Source organism: Nicotiana attenuata, unplaced genomic scaffold (assembly GCF_001879085.1).
Source record: "Nicotiana attenuata strain UT unplaced genomic scaffold, NIATTr2, whole genome shotgun sequence".
Classification (NCBI taxonomy): Eukaryota; Viridiplantae; Streptophyta; class Magnoliopsida; order Solanales; family Solanaceae; genus Nicotiana; species Nicotiana attenuata.
The window spans coordinates 331,684-353,161 of record NW_017670676.1 but is presented as its reverse complement, the minus strand read 5'-3'; the positions used below and the strand labels follow the sequence as shown (position 1 = coordinate 353,161).

General features: G+C 38.4%; 1 protein-coding gene across 4 annotated transcripts; it reads left to right on the top strand.

The window, feature by feature from the left end:
* Positions 1–11,397: 11,397 nt before the first annotated feature.
* LOC109242169 (phosphatidylinositol N-acetylglucosaminyltransferase subunit A) lies at positions 11,398–17,472 on the top strand. 4 transcript variants are annotated; one of them, XM_019409012.1, is made up of 10 exons: positions 11,400–11,686; positions 11,960–12,239; positions 12,610–12,753; positions 12,880–13,452; positions 13,571–13,725; positions 14,194–14,284; positions 14,396–14,512; positions 16,207–16,310; positions 16,908–16,998; positions 17,102–17,472. In XM_019409012.1, the coding sequence occupies exons 3-10, from the start codon at positions 12,634–12,636 to the stop codon at positions 17,195–17,197; spliced, it is 1,347 nt and encodes a 448-aa protein (XP_019264557.1). In that variant the 5' UTR covers positions 11,400–11,686; positions 11,960–12,239; positions 12,610–12,633; the 3' UTR covers positions 17,198–17,472. The 4 variants fall into 4 exon arrangements, with proteins under 4 accessions (XP_019264558.1, XP_019264557.1, XP_019264559.1 ...); XM_019409013.1 differs by lacking the exon at positions 11,960–12,239 and having other exon boundaries at positions 11,398–11,686; positions 16,934–16,998; positions 17,102–17,193; XM_019409014.1 differs by lacking the exon at positions 11,960–12,239 and having other exon boundaries at positions 12,880–13,188.
* Positions 17,473–21,478: the final 4,006 nt, after the last annotated feature.

The window sequence follows — 21,478 nt, the reverse complement described above, 5'->3', positions numbered from 1 at the left end:
ACAAATATAATGATAAGAGCTAGATGAGGAACCCGTTACACATCCTCGAGTACTTAAAAATGACAAGTCTCAAGTTAGGGACGTGGTTCAATTCTTCAGAGTCAGAGAAACAGCAGAGGGAACAGATGGTCACCAGTTCCCTTGGTGACTGTACCAGTCAACCCCCCGACAATTGTAAAGTTGTTGCCTGCACGCGCAACAGTGCAAACAGTGCGGCAGTCAACTTTATGAGAAATGCTCTTGTACCAAACATGCTTGCATCATTCAAGTAATGTCACCTATGCAATATTAACATTGAAGCAAAGGTAAAACATCACACGCACATTCAAGAATCCATCAAGCATTCTCTCAAGTGATCAATCAATCTGGCAAGTGATTCTCAAGGGCATGAAGAACAAAGAACAACATAACAATGGACTAGTTCCCTATATTGGGTCATTACATGTTGTGTTGCACCTTTGTTAAAGTACTTTACTTGTAATTCCTACTTAGCTTAGTTAGAAGCATTGTGTCAGAACCTTTGTAAATCATAAACCTTTATGTTTGTGTCTTGGCTAGAGTTAGTCGAGTTGTAAAGCTTTGTGATAGAGTTATTACAAAGGGGCTTTGTAATAGAGTTGTTACAAGCTAGTGAGGATTTACGAGGTTAATTCCTAGGTTACAATAGGTTGTACTTTGATGTTTGCTCAGTAGTGAAGTTGAAATCCTACAAGGGTAGGTCGTGGTTTTTAATCTTGTGAGCTGGGAGTTTTCCACGTAAAACTCCATTGTGTCATTTACTTTCTGCAGTGTGCGTGTCTTTTATGGGAACTAATAGAGAACCTGATTCCCTATATAGTTTGGTGGACCCTTAATTTCTATCAATTGGTATCAGAGCATGTTCTTTCTATCAGGCTAACACCTAGAAAGGATCCTCATGGCTGCTCCGCCAAACTTTGAATAAGGTTAATCTACCTATAGACCACCAAGGTTCAACGGCCAATACTATGGATGGTGGAAGACAAGGATGAATGATTTCATCATGGCTGAAGATTCAGAGCTCTGGCATGTTATTTGTGATGGATCCTTCGTTCCTACGAAGACCACTGGAGACCCAGTGACAGTTCCCAAACAAGAAAGGAATACAACGATGCTGACCGCAAGGCTATAGAAAAGAACTTTAGAGCAAAGAAAATCCTCGTCTGTGGTATTGGAACAGATGAATACAACAGGATTTCAGCATAACAATCTGCTAAGGAGATCTAGGAAGCTCTCCAAACAGCTCATGAAGGGACAACACAAGTAAAGCAGTTGAAGATTAATATACTAACCACAGAATATGAGCTTTTCAGGATGAAGGATGATGAGTCCATTCATGATATGCACACTCACTTCACATCTATCATCTATCATCAAACTTGTCAGGAAGATAATTAGTGTATTACCTGGTTCCTGGGAAAGCAAAGAAACGCTATCACAGAAGCAAAGGATTTGCAGAAGCTGACCATTGATGAACTTATTGGCAATCTGAAGACTTTATGAAATGAAGAAGAAGAAGGATAATGAGAGAAGAGAGACAAAAAGGGAGAAGAACTTAGTCCTCTAGGCGGACAGCAATGACTCAGGTGGTGAGGATGCTGATATGGCTTACCTGACAAATTTCCGAAAATGGTTCGCAGAAATGGAGGTATTCCAAAAAGGGGCAGCTCTAGCAAGCTAAAAGGTTATGACCTATGTCATAAGTGTGGTAAGCCAGGACACTTCATCAAGGATTGTCCTCTCCTCAAGTAAGATCTATACAAACACACACAGACAAAGCAACTAAGAGAAACCTGGTTCCTGACAAATGATTCAAGAAAAAAGATGTCGCTGACAATGTTGTGAAACAAGCTCTTGCTGCATGGGGAGACTCTTCCAGCTAATCTGGAGAAGATGATGATCAAGGTGAGAGCTCCATGATGGCAGTGGAAAGTGAAGCAGTTGAGTATGACTCTATCTTTGCCCTGATGCAAAATCTGACGATGATGATAATGAGGTAAACTTTCTAGATGTTCAAAGAAATCTGAAGTCTTATTCTCCGAAAAAACTTATATATTTGGAAAATATTTTAATTCATGCTTATCATAGTCTTATAAATGATAAAAATATATTAATTGTGGAACTAGGAGAAGCAGAACATGAGAGAGATGATCCGGTAGTCGTTGTGGTAGATTTAAAAGAAACCATTGAGTGTGTTAAAAAGGAGAAAGAAGTTTTAACTGAAAAAGTTGCTAACATAGAGCATGAGAGAGATGACTTATTAGTAGTAGCTGTAGATCTAAAGGAAACAATTGAGGAACTAAAAGGAGAAGGTAGGCATGAGATTATTCAAAAGGGAAAGGAAGTTGCAAATGAGGCACATCTTCAGTTTGAAGATGAGCAAAAATTAGTGAAATCTAGTGTATGTGCTGAACTCGAGAAAAACAAACAACTTCAGGAAGATCTAGGTAGAGTTAAGAGTGGTCCTGAAAAATCACTCAAGTGGACATGGTCCTCTGATGCTATCACTGCCATGTATACGAACAATAGGGGAAACAGACAGGGAATCGGGATCTAAAGGGAAAAGACTCCCTACAACCCTCATAGCAAGTACGTTACTGTACCTGATAACTGACTCTGCACTCACTGTGGTAACACTGGTCACTTTAAGGAAACATATAAGGCTAGATTCCAGTCTCAACAGAAAAACAAAGTTTTTGCTAAAAAGATAACTACTGCTAGAGAACCTGGTCCCTCATATAAAAAACGTGTGATGCATGCATGGACCAAAAGAGCCCTCATTTACCCCTTTCCTCACTGTAAAGGACCCAAACTTGTTTGGGTTCCTAAGTCTAACCCTTGATATCCTTGTGCAGGGAGTAGTGAAAAGGAGCAGCCAATAATGGTACATGGATAGTGGCTGCTCGAAGCACGTTCTTTGAAGCACAAATGATTTCCTTTCATTGAAGGCCCTGCGAAGAGGGAGTGTATCCTTTGGAAACGGCAAGAAGGGATACATTCTGAGAGTTGGAAGGACTGGGAAGTCTCTCTCACACTCAATTGAAAATGTGTACTATGTGAACGGATTGAAGTATAGCCTACTGAGTGTTTCCCAAATCTATGACAAGGGAAACAAAATGGAATTTGTATAAAAAATATGCACAGTCAGAAATCTTGTGGCTGGTGAAGTGATTTTAGTGGCTAAAAGATACAAATTATCTATGTTGTTGACTTTGAATCCTTGCAAAAGGGAGATCTCAGCTGTTTGAGTGCTATTGATGATGATGTTGAACTATGGCCAGAAGGCCGCGTCATGCAAGTTTTACGTTGCTGAACAAATTGGTCAAGAAGGACCCGGTTCGTGGTCTGCCCAAGTCAAGCTTCAAGGATCACAAGATGTGTAATGCATGTATAAAAGGAAAGCAAGTCAGATCCTCTTTCAAGCCCAAAAAGGAAGTTAGTACCTCAAGGCCACTTGATCTCCTCCATATGGATCTATGTGGACCTATGAGGGTACCAAGTAGAGGAGGAAAGAAGTACATCTTCGTTGTAGTGGACGACTATTCCAAATTCACTTGGACTCTGTTTCTCAGAACCAAGGATGAAACCTTTCAAGTATTTGCTGCATTTGTGAAGAAGATCCAGGTGAAGATGAGCCATAATGTAGTGTGTATCAGGTCTGACCACGGGACGGAATTTGACAATGCCAAATTCGATGAATTCTGTGCTGAAAATGGCATCACTCATAATTTTTCAGCTCCAAGAACACCTCAACAAAATGGTGTTGTGGAGAGGAAGAACAGGACTCTTGAAGACATGGCAAGAACAATATTGATTGACAGTGGCATTGCAAAGATTTTCTGGGCAGAAGCTGTCAACACTGCATGCTACTTTGTGAACAGGTGCATGATCAGGTCCCTTCTGAACAAAACCCTATATGAACTGCTAAACGGAAGGAAGCCCAAGCTGACCCATTTAAGGACATTTGGCTGCAAAGGTTTTGTTCTCAACAATGGCAAGGAAGCACTTGGAAAATTCGATGCCAAAAGCGATGAAGGAATCTTTCTAGGCTATTCATCACAAAGTAATGCCTACAAAGTATACAACAAAAGAACTCAATGTGTTGAGGAAAGCATACATGTTATCTTTGATGAATCTCACCACTCATGTGGAAAGGATTCATATGATAAGAGTGATCAAGACGGAGAACAGTCAATTGTCCCTGGTGAAGTCATTAACATGGCAAATGGAAAGGCTGACATGATGAGCCACGTCAAGGAATCAAATGAGGATGGTGCAACCATATTTCCAACTGATGGAGAGGAACCTGGTCCCTCAATCACAACAAGTGAAGCTGAGAACAGAGTTGTCGATGCTGTCCAAGGCACTCCACATGCTGAGATGAGAAGCAACCAAGGATCAAAGTCAGAAATACCTAGACCTTTTAACCATGAGATTCAGGTGTCTAACTGGAAGCACAAAAGTTCACACCCCCTTGAAAACGTAATCACTCCTCTTGATTCAGGAATTTAAACCAGATCAAAGACAAGAAAATCACTTGACTTCTCAGCCTTTATCTCTCAAATTGAGCCCAAAAATATCAATGAAGCATTGAAAGATACAGACCGGATTACAACTATGCAGGAAGAACTCCGTCAATTTGAGAGGAACAGTATATGGCACTTGGTTCCACGACCTACTGACCGGATCGTTATAGGAACCGGGTTGGTATTCAGAAACAAACTTGATGAGTTTGGAAACACAACAATGAACAAGGAAAGGCTAGCAGTTCAAGGCTACAATCAGGAAGAAGGGATTGACTATGATGAAACTTTTGCTCCAGTTGCTCGAATGGAGGCCATCAGAATCCTCATTACCTTTGAATCTCATACGGAATTTAAATTGTTACAAATGGAAGTCAAAAGTGCCTTTTTAAATGGTTTCCTAAAAGAAGAAGTCTTCGTCAAGCAACCACCTGGATTTGAGAATCATGAGCATCCTGAGAATGTCTTTAAACTTGACAAGGCTTTATATGGGCTAAAGCATGCTCCTCGCGCTTGGTATGAAAGGTTGTCAAAATTTCTTCTAGAAAATGGCTTTACAAGAGGAAAATTGACAACACCTTATTTTTGAAGAAACGAGGGAGGAACCTGCTCATTGTACAAGTCTATGTTGATGATATCATCTTTGGAGCAACGAATGATTCTCTGTGTGAGGTATTTGCAAAACTCATGGGGAGTGAGTTTGAAATGAGCATGATGGGGGAATTGAATTTCTTCTTGGGTTTACAAGTCAAGCAAACTCCTAAGGGGACAGTGATAAGTCAACAAAAGTACATCAAGGAGCTGCTGAAGAGATTTGACATGGAAGGATAAAAAATCATCGATACTCCCATCGCCACAGCCACTCGTTTGGACATAGATGAACCCGGTTCCTCTGTGAATGAGATCATGTATAGAGGTATCATAGGGTCACTCCTGTATCTCACATCAAGCAGACCAGATATTGTGTTTAGTGTGGGACTTTGTGCCGGGTTTGAATCTAATCCAAAGGAATCCCATCTGAAGGCAGCCACGAGAATCCTAAGATATCTCAAAGGCACACATGACCTGGTTCTCTTCTATTCTTCAGGAGACAATTTTGAATTAATTGGGTATGCTGATTACGCTGGCTATCTAGTGGATAGGAAAAGCACTTCTGGCATGGCACATTTTCTGGGTTCACGTCTGATTTCATGGGGTACAAGAAAACAAAACTTAGTGGCCCTCTCAATTACAAAAGCTGAATATGTGGCGGCAGCTTCTTGCTGTGCTCAACTGCTGTGGATCAAGCAGCAACTAGAAGATTTTGGTGTGTTTTTTGATTGTGTGCACTTACTACGTGACAACACTAGTGCTCTCAACATGGCAAAAAATCCAGTTCAACATAAGAGAACAAAGCATATTGATGTGCGACATCACTTCCTCATAGACAATGTTGAGAAAGGACTCATCTGCATGAAGTTTTGCAGCACAGAAGATCAAATTGCAGATATCTTCACCAAAGCACTGAGCAGAGAGCACTTTGAAAAGAATCTCTTGGCACTAGGGCTAATGAAATCTAGCTAGGGACCTGGTCCCTCGATGATTGGCTATGAAAGAAATGTACATGAAGAATAGCTAAAAAGTTTTTTCTGGCAAAGTCTAACTCATCTCTATTCCATTACAGGTAGACACACATGACGATTACAGAGCAAACAAGTAGCTAATGCATTGTACTTTGGTCAAAGGATTAGGCTTACATTTGCAAAATCTGTCAGGGAACCTGATTCCCTTGGCACAGGTTAGTAGTTCCTCTGTACTCTCATGCATAATTTTTTAAATGGCTGAAACGGTGCCACATCATTAAATTGTCAGTTTCTCTCTTTCTCGCTTTTTGAACCCAAACGTCTCACCCGTTATGAAGCGACCCGACTACCAAAATTGATACCCGTTCCTTACCGGTCCCTCACCCCTCTTAAATAAATCCTCTCACGGTCACTTTCATAATTGTTCAAATCACAAGCCAAAAATACCCTTTTTCTTCAAACCAAACACTCTCTTCTTCCATCAGTTCTCACTACACTCCACTATGTCTGAAATCAGGAAACAATGTTCCAAGCATCGTCCCCACTGCGTCTTCACCCGTTGAAGCACTAGTGATAGAACCTACACTCTCTACTCCGACTAGTCCAAACTCTAAGTTAGAGTCACAACTACCCCCTGTTTCCTCTCCAACCCAGTCGAGTACTGGTTCTTATCGGAGTCGCAAAACTTTGACTCCCACAAAATTTGTGGCTGCGACCTCTCCTTCTGCCTCACCGGAAAAAATGGTCGAAGAAGATACAGTGGAGGGAGAAGAAACTTCTAGTCTACCAGTGAAAGAACGTTCTACCAAAGAACAGGGTGTGGATCATAACAGTGATGAATCGGCAATCACAACCCCATGCCTTGATTCTATAGGTAATGCTCTTCTTATGCCTTCTGAAGTTACTTTGGAGTTACAAGAACATGAGGATATAAAAAATATATTGTCAATAGCTACTGAGGGAAGTCTGCTTGGAGGTTATGAGGGTGTGTCTGAAACCCATAGGTCTCAGGGGAAAGATAATGGTACTGAGGTAGAGGGTAGGGAACTGGTGCCTGTCGAAACCTTGGCACCTGACAGTACTACTGGGGAACCAACTTAGGGACCTTATCCCTCCGCCCAAGAAGAGCCCTCTGCTTCTACTTGGGATAAAACCCCTGGTTCTCCACAAGAACCGCAGTTCAGTGCTGATCCCGCTCGCTCTCCTCATTTCTATGCTGAGCCATTATCAATTGTTGTTCCTGAGATGTGATCTCTGTCTAAGGAGGGGAATGAGGATAATGAAGAAGAGATTATGATAATGTGGCTCTTACGAGCTTCATTAGTGCTAGGAGTAGAAAGGTAACTCCCTAGGAATCAACTCCTAAGAGACCTATCACTAGGTTGCAGAAGAAAGAAGAACTTGAATCTGTTTATAAAGAAAAACAAAGAAGAAAAGAAGAATAGGAGATTGGTGAAATATGGAAAGGTTGTAACTGAGAAGGTAGTGCCTCCTGCACTTGTTGTTGATGTTGATGATGAGGTAGAAAAGGAACCTGGTTCCTTGGTTCGTAAGTCCTCAAAGAAACTTACTGTTCTAAAGTCCAAAAAGGAGTCATCTGTAAATGAGATGGATTTGAGCAATATTGAGGGTGAAAAATCTGGTGAGAAAGTAGTTGAAAAATCCGATGAAAGAGTGATTGAAGGATCTGGTGAAGGAGTGGCAGAGGAGTCTGCCGAGAAGGTGTCCAAGAAATCGGCAGACAAAGGAAAGAGTGTGAGGAAATCAGTGAAAAGGAAGGCTGGTGCCAGTGAGGAACCTGGTTCCTCAAAGAAGGCCAAGGTTGGTGCAACCCAGGATGTTGGAAGGGAAAATTTGAGAAACCAAAACGTGTTATGGGGCCGCACATTTCCCCCTGATATTCTTGACATGTCAGGAACACACCAACTGGCTGATATATGTGAGTTCCAGCAGTGGACCCATTTGTTCACAAGTGACAGTCCCAATGTGTATGAGGCAGAAGTGCGTAATTTCTATGCTGACTTCTTCACAGTTGAGGATGATAACATCTGCCTAAAGGTGAATGGTGTTGATTTTGTGATGGATACTTATGTTCTGGGAACCATTTTGGGTGTGCCTACTGACGGAATGTCCTCCATTGAGGGAACTTGCCCTTCGAACTTCAGAAATGCCATCGTGAAGGATAAGGCACTACAGCAAAGGGAACAGGTACATAAGAAGGCCCTCCTTCCAGTGTACCAACTGCTGTTTGAGATGGTAAACAAAGTTCTGCTCCCATGCGCAGAAAGACGATCCATTACGTTACGAGCAGATTTAGTTCTCATGGAAGCACTGGATGGTTACACCACTATAAACCTGCCTGGTCTAATGATAGAGCACATGAAGAAAGTGGCAGAGTTCAAGGATGGTAATCATGGGCTGCCTTACGGGTTCCTCCTCACTAAGGTTTTTGAATTCTTCAAAGTCCCTTCGGGAAAAGCTAAAGTGGGTACTCGTAAACAAACCTTCTCCAAGACCACCCTCGAGGAGTGTGGATGCATTGATAGGAGTGGAGGGGTTGACAGCAATTCTACTATCTCTCAGCTGATCAACGCTCAGAACAGTGCCACTGAATAGATAAGGAAGCCGAAGGCAAGGAAGGCTATTCTCGAAGGTCAGCTCAGTCAGGTTCAGGAGGCACCTGGTTCCAGCAGCTCTCAAAGCACAGAGGTTGCCCGTCTGACAAAGGAAAATGCTGACCTCAGGAAACAGGTTGAGGACCTGAAGGAGAGACTGCTCAACGAGCAGGTGACAACTAATGCTCGAATGGACATCCTTCTTAGAACCCTTGCCCCTTCATCTGGGCCTTTTGGAATACTCCCTAAAAATTGTTCCCTTCCCAGTGTCAAGTTCCTAGTGTCTGTCCTCCCTTTTTAGTCCTAATGATGTTTATGACTGGTATCTTTTTGTTATTTTTATTTTGTGGATGTTTTGGTAAAAATGGAACTGCTCCCTGCTTAATTTCCAAAAATTAATGAAAGTTTTGTCCTTTTGCTGTGTATGCCTTGCTGTTCTGCTATGTTTTTAGTCATGATTCTGTGCACACATGTGGCATGAGTTAACCAAGCTATACTTCTTTTTGCTTATTACTAGCTACTGATCTTTTTTATGATGCCAAAAGGGGGAAAATAATTGAGGGGGAACAAGATGGGGAACAGATTCAGGGGGAATATGCCATTCTGGTTCTTAGGGGGAACTTCAATTATAAGTTTGTCATCATCAAAAAGGGAAAAATTGATAGGTTATATGCATCCCTGTTATGTTTTGATGATCTAACAAACTTAATGATAAGAACCAGATGAGGAACCCGTTACACATCCTTAAGTACTTAAAAATGATAAGTCTCAAGCTGGGGACGTGGTTCAATTCTTCAGAGTCAGAGAAACAACAGAGGGAACAGATGGTCACCAGTTCCCTTGGTGACTGTACCAGTCAACACCCCGACAGCTGTAACGTTGCTGCTTGCACACGCAATGGTGCAAACAGTGCGGCAGTCAACTTTATGGGGAATGCCCTTGTACCAACATGCTTGCATCATTCAAGTGATGTCACCTATGCAATATTAACATTGAAGCAAAGGTAAAACATCACACACACATTCAAGAATCCATCAAGCATTCTCTCAAGTGATTCTCAAGGGCATGAACAACAAAGAACAACATAACAATGAACCAGTTCCCTGTATTGAGTCATTACATGTCCTTAGTTGTGTTGCACCTTTGTTAAAGTACTTACTTGTAATTCCTACTTAGCTTAGTTAGAAGCATTGTGTAGGAAACCTTTGTAAATCATAAACCTTTGTGTTTGTGTCTTGGCTAGAGTTAGTCGAGTTGTAAAGCTTTGTAATAGAGTTATTACAAAGGGGCTTGTAATATAATTGTTACAAGTTAGTGAGGGATTACGAGGTTAATTCCTAGGTTACAATAGGTTGTAATACGAAGTTTGCTCAGTAGTGAAGTTGAAATCCTACAAGAGTAGGTCGTGGTTTTTAATCCCGTGAGCTAGGAGTTTTCCACGTAAAACTCCATTGTGTCATTTACTCACTGCAGTGTGCGTGTGTTTTGTGGGAACTAATAGAGAACCTGATTCTCTATATAGTTTGGTGGACTCTTAATTTCTATCATATACATATGTTAAAAAAATTTATCTAAAAAAGTAAAAATAAAAAATAAAATTTCTACATTTTAATCCCCACATTATAATTCATGAATTACTAATCTTTGTATTATTAATTCTTGTATTATTAATCCTGCATAACTTGTGTTCGAACAAATGTCCCTTAGAGTAAATAATCTATGAAGTTTATGCTTTGATTCAGCTGTAAACTTCCCAGTTGGTAATAGATAAAATGTTTATTTACCAAAAAAAAAAAAAAAATAGTGAAAATTTGTATAAATACATAATTGGTGGAGCGATGTATATTTCGATACATTAAAAAGAGCAGATTTTCATAGAAGTTGACAAAGGATAAAGTAATTTATCTTCTAATATCTACTTTCTATTCGAACACTTTTTATTTTCCACAGTGACGGAGCCAGAATTTTTATTAAAGGGTATCAAATATATAAAAGTATATATTCATATAAATATTTTTTTTACCTACCTATATAATATATTTTTTTCGCCAAAGGGATGTCATTTGACACCCCTTCCTATACAATACAAATCTTCTCAGTGTAATTCAAAAAATCTTCTCACTGTAATTCAAAAATCAATTCATTTAAAACGACCCAAACATCGCAAAGAAACAAACACCACTGCATCGTTTTCTAATCTCCTAAATAAGTGATGAATATTATAGTAAAAATAGCACGGGCTAGCTAGTTTTCGGACTGGTTATTCAAAAAATAGCCAGCGTTTGCAAAGTTATTGAAAAATAGCCACTATTTTGCTGCAACACAGAAAGTTCCAGCATAATATACTGGAGATCGGTTCATCTGTGTATGAACTTCCAGCATATTATGCTGGAACTCCAACACGTGGAAAGTTCCAGTATAATATACCGGAGGTGCTCCAATCTCCAGTATATTATGCGGTACCGATATATTATACTATAACTCCAGTATATTATATTGGAGTATGTTTCCGGATTTTGAACAGTATCTTCATTCACATTTATCTTTACATGAAAAGTAACTAAATTTTGATTAGCTTTAAATTGTGGCTATTTTTGAAGAACCACTTATAAATCTGATTATTTTTTAATTTCTCCCAATATTATAAGTAGCAAAGAGACTAAAAAATGGATATGTCCCTGTAAATTGACACCTGAATTACTCTTTATAATAGCAACGTAGCTTTCGGTGAGATCATAGGGAAATGGAAACGGGGCACAAAAACGGGTCGGAGCTTCCTTTGTGGTGAAATCCATCGGTTTAGAGCTTCTTTGAAGAAATTCAGATTCAAAAGTCAATTCACAGTTGATACAACCCGAATCTAGAGCAAAAAGGAATCGAAAATTCGACCTATTTATGGCTCGAAGATTTCAAATGCAGCACCATATTGAACAATTCGCCTTACTGAGCAGCAAAGCATTGTGGAATTGTAAGAACCATATTTCTACTCCAAAATTATTAAATTACTTTACCCTAGCTTTGCACATTTATGCTGTCTTTCATGTTCATAGATTGTAAAAATTCAACAATACATTATATTATCGTATAATACACGATTCATGATCTTACAACGCAACTAAAAGTGAATCAACATTTTAAGTTAATAGCTTCAAATTATAACTGCATTCATTGTTCATCTATAGTGTATGTGCAAATTTTGTCTAAATACATCTGAAGTTTCTTAATATTTTTTTAAATATAGATTTATATACGGACACCCATTTCCCATGTGTACTCCATGTCACTCAAAAGGCCAGTACTCACTTTGGGTATTGTTAGTACTGTTAAATAGAATTGAACTTACAACTGAACAACGTGAGTTGAAAACCTCACCCAAGAAATGGAAGCTATGACACAGATCCAAAGCCTATAATGCAGCACTGATTTAATCCGGTCCGAGTTACCCATCTCACCACCGGTTTACCACCGTGGTCGCGGTTGCAACCTCTTGACTCTCCTCTCCGGCTTACTACTCTGATCAGGTTATTCTTCACTTTCCGATTTCATTTCCTCATTTCCTTTCTCGATTACCAATTCCCTTTCTAAAGGATGATCCAATGAAAGAGAAAAAAGATCACTTCTAACTAACCAATCAAGTGAAAGGAGCCCACTTACCCACTCCCCAAGGAAGTTTTATGAATTCCTTTTTGAAAGTTTTGTTACGTGGAGAGTGGCGTGGAACGTGTATTTCACTGCCCAACTTATGACTGGTTTTGGGTCCGATAGGTGAGGGGGTAAGAGGTCCCCGTAATGTGTGAGTGTGAAACTGGCTTTTTCAGATAGGTTTTGGTGTCAACTTATGTATTTTCCCTTTTTCTTACATTGTTGTGTGAATGGTTTCCTCTGATGCAGGAGTGTCTTTAGCGGTCTGTCATCATGGGTGAACCGGGAAAGCATAGAATCTTAATGGTCTCTGATTTTTTCTACCCCAATTTTGGTGGTGTGGAGAATCACATATACTATCTATCACAATGCTTGATTAAGGAAGGCCACAAGGTCAGCAAGCAACCTCACCTCTCTTAAGTTGGTCTTGAATGAATATTATTAGCAAGGGATTAATTTTGTTAATGAGATACTTTTTATGAATTCATTCTTTTTGTTGTTCTTTTGTGTAAATTTCAGGTGGTAGTTATGACTCATGCTTATCAGAATCGTTCTGGTGTAAGATATATGACAAATGGCCTGAAAGTTTATTATGTACCATGGAAGCCATTTCTCATGCAAAACACGTTGCCGACCTTCTTTGGGACACTTCCAATTACTAGGACAATTCTGATTAGGGAAAAAATATCACTGGTACATGGACATCAAGCATTCTCAACCTTATGTCACGAAGCTCTAATGCACGCTCGTACCATGGGTTACAAAGTTGTATTTACTGATCATTCTCTCTATGGCTTCGCGGATGTTGGAAGCATTCACATGAATAAGGTACTACAATTTACACTAGCTGATGTGACTCAGGCTATCTGTGTTTCTCATACAAGCAAAGAGAATACGGTTTTAAGGTCTGGTTTGCCGCCTGAAAAGGTTTATGTTATTCCGAATGCTGTTGACACGGCCATGTTTAAGCCTGCTCCTGAGCGACTCAACAGGGATGAAATTGTTATTGTTGTGTTAAGTAGATTAGTTTATAGGAAAGGAGCAGATTTACTTGTTGAAGTTATCCCTGAAGTATGTCGTTTGCATCCCAATGTAAGTGTTTTCCATCATCATCATCATCATGGGATTCGTTAAAGAAACTAGTCTATGGATTTTGACCTTGTTTGTGCATTCTGAACTTTTGGCAACTGATTTGGCTGCATTTGCTAAGGTTCGGTTCATTGTTGGAGGAGATGGACCAAAACGAGTGCGTTTGGAAGAAATGAGGGAAAAACACTCTCTTCAAGACCGAGTTGATATGTTGGGTGCTGTCCCTCATGCTAAAGTACGGTCTGTACTAATAACTGGCCATATATTTTTGAACAGGTACGTGACCTTCAAGTGTTATCTACTTTTTCACATAGTTGATTATTTTTATATTTAGTCGTAAATGCGAGACTAAAGTATCAAAACCATGAATGCTATGTGGCCCTTTCGAACTTGTCTCAGATGACTAGCTAAATCAGATTCATTTGTTCCAATCTATTTCCAGAATCATCAAAAGAAAAAGAAAATATTGAATTCTTACGCTACCTCGTTGGCTAAGGTCAAATACAGTCTAGCAGACAAGATAGTTTCGTATAATTTGAGCTTCCGCTGCTCACAGCGATATAAATGTATAACTGCTGACAAATACTCCCTGTTCCACCATTCATTCTTCTCCGAAAGCAAAAGAATAACATCTGAAGCATATTTAAGTATATCTGATTTGTGGTTGACCAACAGTCAGTTTCCACCTTCCCCGTTTCTAATCCTATACGTTTATGCTCCTGTTTCTTGCATTACTGGTGCCAGTTCTTTAACAGAAGCATTTTGCATAGCTATATTGGAAGCTGCAAGTTGCGGATTATTAACAGTCAGTACACGTGTAGGAGGTGTTCCCGAGGCACGTCCACAATTCATTTCTCTTTACGTGACTAGTTACTATCTCTTTGCCTCTACTTTGTTAGTTGTTCGTTCTTCTATTTTATCATTTTTTTTACTTCTTCTCTTTCAGGTGCTTCCAGATGATATGGTTGTTTTGGCGGCGCCAGATCCTACAACTATGGTGCACGCAATCACAAGGGCTATACATATGCTTCCCCAGATTGATCCACAAGATATGCACAATCGTGTTAGTACCAGATTTCCTTTTGCTTGTTTTTTCGTCGTCTTTCCTTAGCAAGGTAGCATGGGCTATTTCGTATCTGCTCTCTTAAGAAGTAACAACAGTCTTTAATCATAAGTGATATTTGAAGGAAATTGAGGTTAAGCCCAAATCTTTCATGGAAATCTTCCAAGTCAATCTCTTCATCCAAAAAAGGTTCCAATTCAATCTCCCCCTCCCCTCCCCCCGCGGTCTGCTAGAAGCATTCTGACTGCCTCCCCCCACCCCCAAACCAAAAAAACAATTTTTATTTTTAAGAAGGAAAAGAAAGAAATATATAAAAATGATTTATCCCCTCCACCCCCCCCCTACCCCCCCCCCCCCCCCCAAATAAAAAAGAAGGAAGAAACAGTGCTTGATTGGGACAGTAGTTTTTTAATTGGTTTTCCAGAGGTTCTTCATCTTCTTTGATAAAACCTTGCATGCTTAGTAAATGATATACTCCTTGTAATTACTCCCTCTGCTTCATTTTATATGGTGGTGTTTGACTGGGCATAACCATATGCCAAAAGCATCTTTAGAACTTGTGGTCTAAAACATTCCATGACATTTTTGTGGCTATAAAAGCATGTCATTAGGTGTAAAATGAGAAGCTTAAGGTTAAAGACTTCCCAAATATACAAAGGTGTTATTCTTTTTTAACAGAATAAAAAGGAAAGAGTGCATGTAAATAGGAATAGCGGGAGTACGAGTCTGTTGCAAAGAAAGGTTCATGTTGTGTCAATGGTGAGCTGTAGAATCTGCAACAGTTCATGAGATTTATATGGAACTCTCTATGAAGAGGAATCCAGTTTGTGGACTTGTTGGCTGTTGCAATGGTGCACACGAATATTTTAGTCACCAGCTTCAAGTCTGTTGGACTTGATAGACATCTAAGAAGTTTAAGAGAAAAAGAGAGGGGAAAAGACATGGCATCTGCAGCATCACTTCCAAACATTTAGAAGCTTAAATAACAATGTACCTCCTCTTTTTTGGGAAGGAAAAGAGGGTGACTTATCGCAGGACGTCTGAGAAAGAATGGAAAGCTGAGGATTAAACAATCTCTTTGGCCTGAATCTTTAGAGAACACATGCATCTGTGTTGGCGACGGTACAAAGACTTTCTTTTGGCACGGCAATTGGATTTGATATAGCCCTCTGGAAGATCAGTTTCCAGACCTGTTTACATTGGCACAGTGCCTGGATGCACCTTAGCTGATTGCAGATTTAATGAGGCTTGGAGGGTAACATTTAGGAGAAGTTTAAATGACAGGGAGATGACAGGAGTTGCTGAATTTTGCAGTACACTAGATTCATTTCAAGGTTTCTTTAGCAGTGATGACAGGATAATATGAAAAGTGCCTAGTAGTAGGTATTTCTCATAGAGTCCATCTAAGCATACTAGAGGGATTTGTTTTTTTTTGTTTTTTTTTCTGTTTCTGCTCACCTCTGTACAGCATTGTCAGCACCTTCTTAGTGCTGAAGTTGTGAACAAAAAATTATAATAGTTAAAGGGCACGATTTGTTTTTGGTTTCACCCTATGGCGGAATTTATGATAACAAAAATAGCAGGGAGTTGGTTTGGGTACAGTTTTAAACTGTAATGAGATAAAGTTTCTACGAGTTTGTTATATCTAAAAGGTATGCGGTCATATTATTTACTGACATTCAGTCTACTGCCAGATGAAAAAGCTTTACAGTTGGCCTGATGTAGCCAGGAGGACAGAAATTGTTTACAACCGTGCTTTGAAATGCTCCAATCCACCTTTGCTGGATCGATTATCAAGGTATGCCACTATACTTAAGGAGTGAAGGTAAATAATGGTTTGTCAATGCATGTTATCACCCTAGAGAAATAAATTGAGAATGGATAAAAATCAAATTATTATATGCTATTTCTCTTTTGGAAGTGAAAGACCCTCTTGTCATTATTGTATAGAATCTTAAATAAATTACTTGAGCAGAAAACCGGCGGTTTTGAGGTTTTTTTGGGGCCTAATTTGTGGTTCAAGTAAGATAGATAATTGAGTTGCAGCATAAAGTTTTCTGGATTCTTTTTTCCTCCTTTTGATGTCCTAGATTGTGCATAAAAGAGTACACTAAGTTTACATGTCAACTTGTAGGCCTTCAGGCAACTGAACATGACTGTTTGGTCACCTGGTGTCCTCAGACTTTGGGGAAGCATGTATACTAGATTCAATACTTAAACTTGTAGAACTTAAGACAGTTGAACATTGACTTCGGGTTGTCCTCTTACTCGTTTATTGAGCAATGATTGTCCAACTTGAGTCAGCTCCGTAGCTATTTAATAATTTGCAGATGAATAAATGTCTCTTCCAGTTAATTAAACTTTCAGGTCAGTTTTGCTGACAAGCTTTTGCTAGGTACCTTACATGTGGCACTTGGGCAGGGAAAATATTTTGCATAGTTATGATAGTAGATTTTTTGCTCTGGCGTCTCTTGCAACTATGGCAGGTAAGTTCCTCACTCGAGTGTACTGGTGAATTTCATTTGGTTCCTATCGCTGAGTTTTTTCATTTCCTTTATATATCGTGATTCTTTTTGTAATCTTCTTAAGCCTGACAAGGATGTCGAGGTGGTACCTGATATTCAACTTCAAAATTCTCAACACGAGGAGACACCATTTGGTTCCAGTATGGAAGAAAGCTTATGATTTCCGGTGCTTTACCCATTGGTGCAGCTCAAGGTCATTTACTATTCAAAGAGTGTGGAATTAGGATTTAGGTGTAAAGTTTTTCTTAGTAATTAGAAGCAGTAGAAATTTTAGGGGTCTATTGTCAAGACGAAAGGAAGAGAACAAATGCAAACTATCAAGAACATAATATATCCATCTTGAAATACTTTTCTTGCCAATTCCTTTCCTCTGATTCCTATTCCTTCGAACTAATGACACTTCATCGCTAAAGATTCTGAAGCTTTAAGTTTAAATCTGAGTTTCTTATTACTTTTCATTTTCTAGTCTTTTCGGGGGCCTATCAAAGATGTTAAAATGCTCAGTACCTGCTTTCGGGACGGTTCTGTTACTCCAGATTTTGGTCAATTGGCACTAATACAATTCCTTTGACATCAGATGGAGCTATGCTTTGAAGATCTTTACATATACAAGTACAAAAAGATACGCGTTCTTGCATGAAGTAAAAACAAATACGAGACATATATTCATTCATTTGTTCTTTTGCCATGAGATAGGAGTATACTTACTATAGTTACATGACTACATCACAATTAGGAAGAACCTACTCTCTGATACACCCTTAGTAAAGAGATCATCTGCCTATGAGTTGGACATAAGATCATACTTCAATGGGATTTGAAAACGTCTCTTCATCTTAATACCTGTAATCATTGTGCCAACTGCCACATACTTCATTGTAGTAGACTATTAGATGTTTTTTTCCCTTCCTATTTTTGGGTTGAAAATCTTGGCAATAATAATTGTCATCATTGGTTTTATTCCGTTGTCATTCAAATTTAATTTGCTTGAGCTGGAAGGGCTCATCTTCAGAAAGTAAGTGTAATACCAAATGGCAGTTGTTGCCTACTGTTGGTATACGAACTTGGAAGACCTAATTCAATTTGGCTAAGTATCTTAGAGGAAGGAAGAGTGGAGTTCCAAGTATAGCTGGAGGTCGAGGCTCAAGAACAAGTTGCCTCACTTTTTTTTTTTTTTTTTTTTTTTTTTTTTTTTAATGACGGTAGTGTTCGAGTCAGCTTGTGCACACCTCCATTATTTCACTATCTCATATCAAGATACAACAGAGCTCAGAGTCGTTACTCTAGAATCGGGCTCTTAGCATGTGCACTTCCTGTAGGGATATCAACCCCCTCTGACTTCTGTGTCACAAATAATCTCATAAATGTAGATTGGCAATCCATCGCAAGTTACAGAGAAAATGTACTAGTAACTAAACTGTTATTATTTTCGAAGAGACAATATTTATATAGTCATGTAAGAGACTTTAAATTGGCCAAGCCGAAGCCAGAATGAACATTTGCAGTTTTGCACACAAAAAGGCCAAGCCAAAGAAAAACCTGAAGTCAATATTAAAACACTTCTTATACTTTTGTAAGCTTTTCTTATTTGTATTACTTACAGGATAAGCCCTTCTTTTTTCTTTTTCTGCTTCGATTGGCTCTCAAGAATGTTGTAGTGCATTTTAATTCGTTAATTCCACATTCCTTCGTTCATTTTAGATGATCATTATATATTTTTCTTTTTCCAACTTCCCAAATTCAGATTATCCACTTTTTAAGTTGGAGACGCCGATAATGTTAGACAAATTTATTTTCTCAATGAATTTTAACCGGTGATAGTTAGTTAGTTATCATTTTTACCAAATTATCACTTAATGCTTACCATGATATTTACCCGTAATTGTTAAATAAGTGATCTGATTGTGTGAATATTTTTACACATTTAGTACATTGAACTTAAAACTTTTTGAAAAATTCCAACCATTTTGAAGAATTGGGAAATCCCAAAAAATTTGGACGTTTTAAGTATAGAAATCTCACTAGTAGACAATTTAGATTTAGGACAAGCAAATAGAAGGGACATATTAAAGTTTTAACAATTACTTATGCTAATTTGAAAAGCTTCACTCTCAGATTTGACGAGTAAATAATTCTTCAAATCGAAGCTACACTGTTGCTGACTTTTCAGAATCGGAGTTCCCCTACTTTTAAGGTTGCAAACAGTTTTAGAAATTTAGAGGAAATTTCTATTATTTTTTGTCGTCGGCAACTAGCAGCGACTTGTAAAAAATCGCAAAGAGACATACATTTAACATGTAAAAAATCGAGTCTCTTCTTTGTTGGTAGGAGAATACAAAGAGACAATGCAAGAAGTTTGTCAAGCTAGCAGCGACTATACCCATCCATCCAATACTAGATAACAGACAAACCACAAAACATTACTATAATTTTAGTATCTGCACTAATTTGCACGTATCTCGACAATTTCATGAAGTATCTGCTATTGCTCACCACGTATGTACATCATAACTTTGCCCTCCAAAACTTAGACAGATGAGAAAAAAATCACCAATTATTTTTAGGGTAAGTTCAAATTTAAACCTTAATCTCTCTTGATCTCTTTATCGACCAATTTGTTTTTTCTTCCATGAGATGATTCTAATTTATTGGTTCGATGGACAAGAGAATTGAGCGGGGGATTTGCCTCTATACATGTTTTTTGTGTCACGTTTTAACTTATACCTGATTTGCAAAAAAAATTGCAAGCGTATCCACTTTTCGCGTAAACTTCAGGCATGCGAGCCTGAAGTAGCAAAGGCAATCACGCAAACTTCAGCATTCTAGTAGACGGGCCTGAAGTTGTTTGTAATTGCTGAACTTCAACATTCTACTAGCTGAAGTTTTGTTCTCTATTTGCTGAATTTCAGCATGTTTTAGCTGAAGTTTTTGCCTGAAGTAGCAAAGGCAATCACGCAAACTTCAGCATTCTAGTAGACGGGCCTGAAGTAGCAAAAATTGCTGAACCAAGTGTTGGCTGAAGTTTTTGTTTGTAATTGCTGAACTTAGGCATTCTACTAGCTGAAGTTTTGTTCTCTATTTGCTGAACTTCAGCATGTTAGCTGAAGTTTTTGTTTGTAATTGCTGAACTTAAGCATTCTACTAGCTTAAGTTTTGTTCTCTATTTGCTGAACTTCAGCATGTTTTAGCTGAAGTTTTGTTCTATATTTGCTGAACTTCAGTATGTTTAACTCTTATCTGCTTCATAATTCATGGCAAACGAAAATCAATCACCAAAATTAGAAGCCGATGTTGATTAGATAATTAATTTGAAACTTATTTAACTTTGCTTTCCGGCTAAAGTTTCTCATAGATAATTAATTGAATCACCAACATAAGGAGCCTGTTTTTAGTTTGGATGCAATTATTCTGAAATTTATGGAGTTTGATTTTCGTTGAATAGCCTGTTTGGCCAAGCTTCTAAAATCAGCTTATTTTGAGAAGTGCTTTTCTCAAAAGTAATTTTAAGAAAAAGTAGTTTTGGTGAGAAGCAAATTGTTAGCCTGTTTGGCCAAGCTTCTCAAGAGGCCAAAAGTGCTTTTTTTTCCCAAAAGCACTTTTTTCCCTAACTTGAGGTGTTTGGCCAAGCTTTTTTGAGGAAAAAAAGTGCTTTTGGGAAGAAGTAGAAGCAGTTTCTGAGAAGCAGAAAAAAGTAGCTTCTTCCCAAAAGCAGAAGCAGAAGCAGTTTTGACTTTTCTTCTTACCAAAAATGCCCTTAACAAAATATAGTATATACCAAAATAACCGTTAAACCTAATACTTAGGATATTAATATATAAATATTTCTTCTTATTTTTAGGATAGCTTTCTAATATATAGTGACTTTAGCGGTGAATGCTTTTATACTTGTTGAATGATTTTTAATATATTTAACTTATATTAAAAGAATTAAGTACTTTTTAATTTTATTTTCATATTTTACTTAAATAAAATGAAAAGATTTAATTATTGCATGTAATAACAATTTTTTGAGATTATTTATTTACTTATAATATTAACTATAAAGTAAATCTATTCATGTCCTTATTTGACTTATTTGTAATTTGATACTTAAAAGCACTTTCTGAAGAGCTTGGCCAAACACAAATTATTGCTCAAAAGTGCTTTTCAGAGTAATTAGCCAAACACAAACTGCTTCTCTTCAAAAGTACTTTTTTCAAAANCACAAACTGCTTCTCTTCAAAAGTACTTTTTTCAAAAGCACTTTTAAAAAAAGCACTTCTCAAAATAAGTTGATTTCTCCAGCTTGGCCAAACAGGCTTGTGTTTGGCTAATTAATTTGAAAAGTACTTTGGAGCAGTAATTAGTGTTTGGCGAAGCTTTTGGAAACTGCTTCTAAGTGTATTTTTCTCAAAAGTGCTCTCAGAAAAGTGCTTTTGGAGAGAAACTATTTTTTTCTGCT

Coding starts and splice junctions, on each gene's coding strand:
- LOC109242169 (XM_019409011.1), top strand. CDS start 12,634: ATGGGTGAACCGGGAAAGCATAGAATCTTAATGGTCTCTGATTTTTTC. Junction 13,453..13,570: donor TATGTCGTTTGCATCCCAAT/GTAAGTGTTTTC, acceptor GCATTTGCTAAG/GTTCGGTTCATTGTTGGAGG. Junction 14,513..16,206: donor CACAAGATATGCACAATCGT/GTTAGTACCAGA, acceptor GTCTACTGCCAG/ATGAAAAAGCTTTACAGTTG.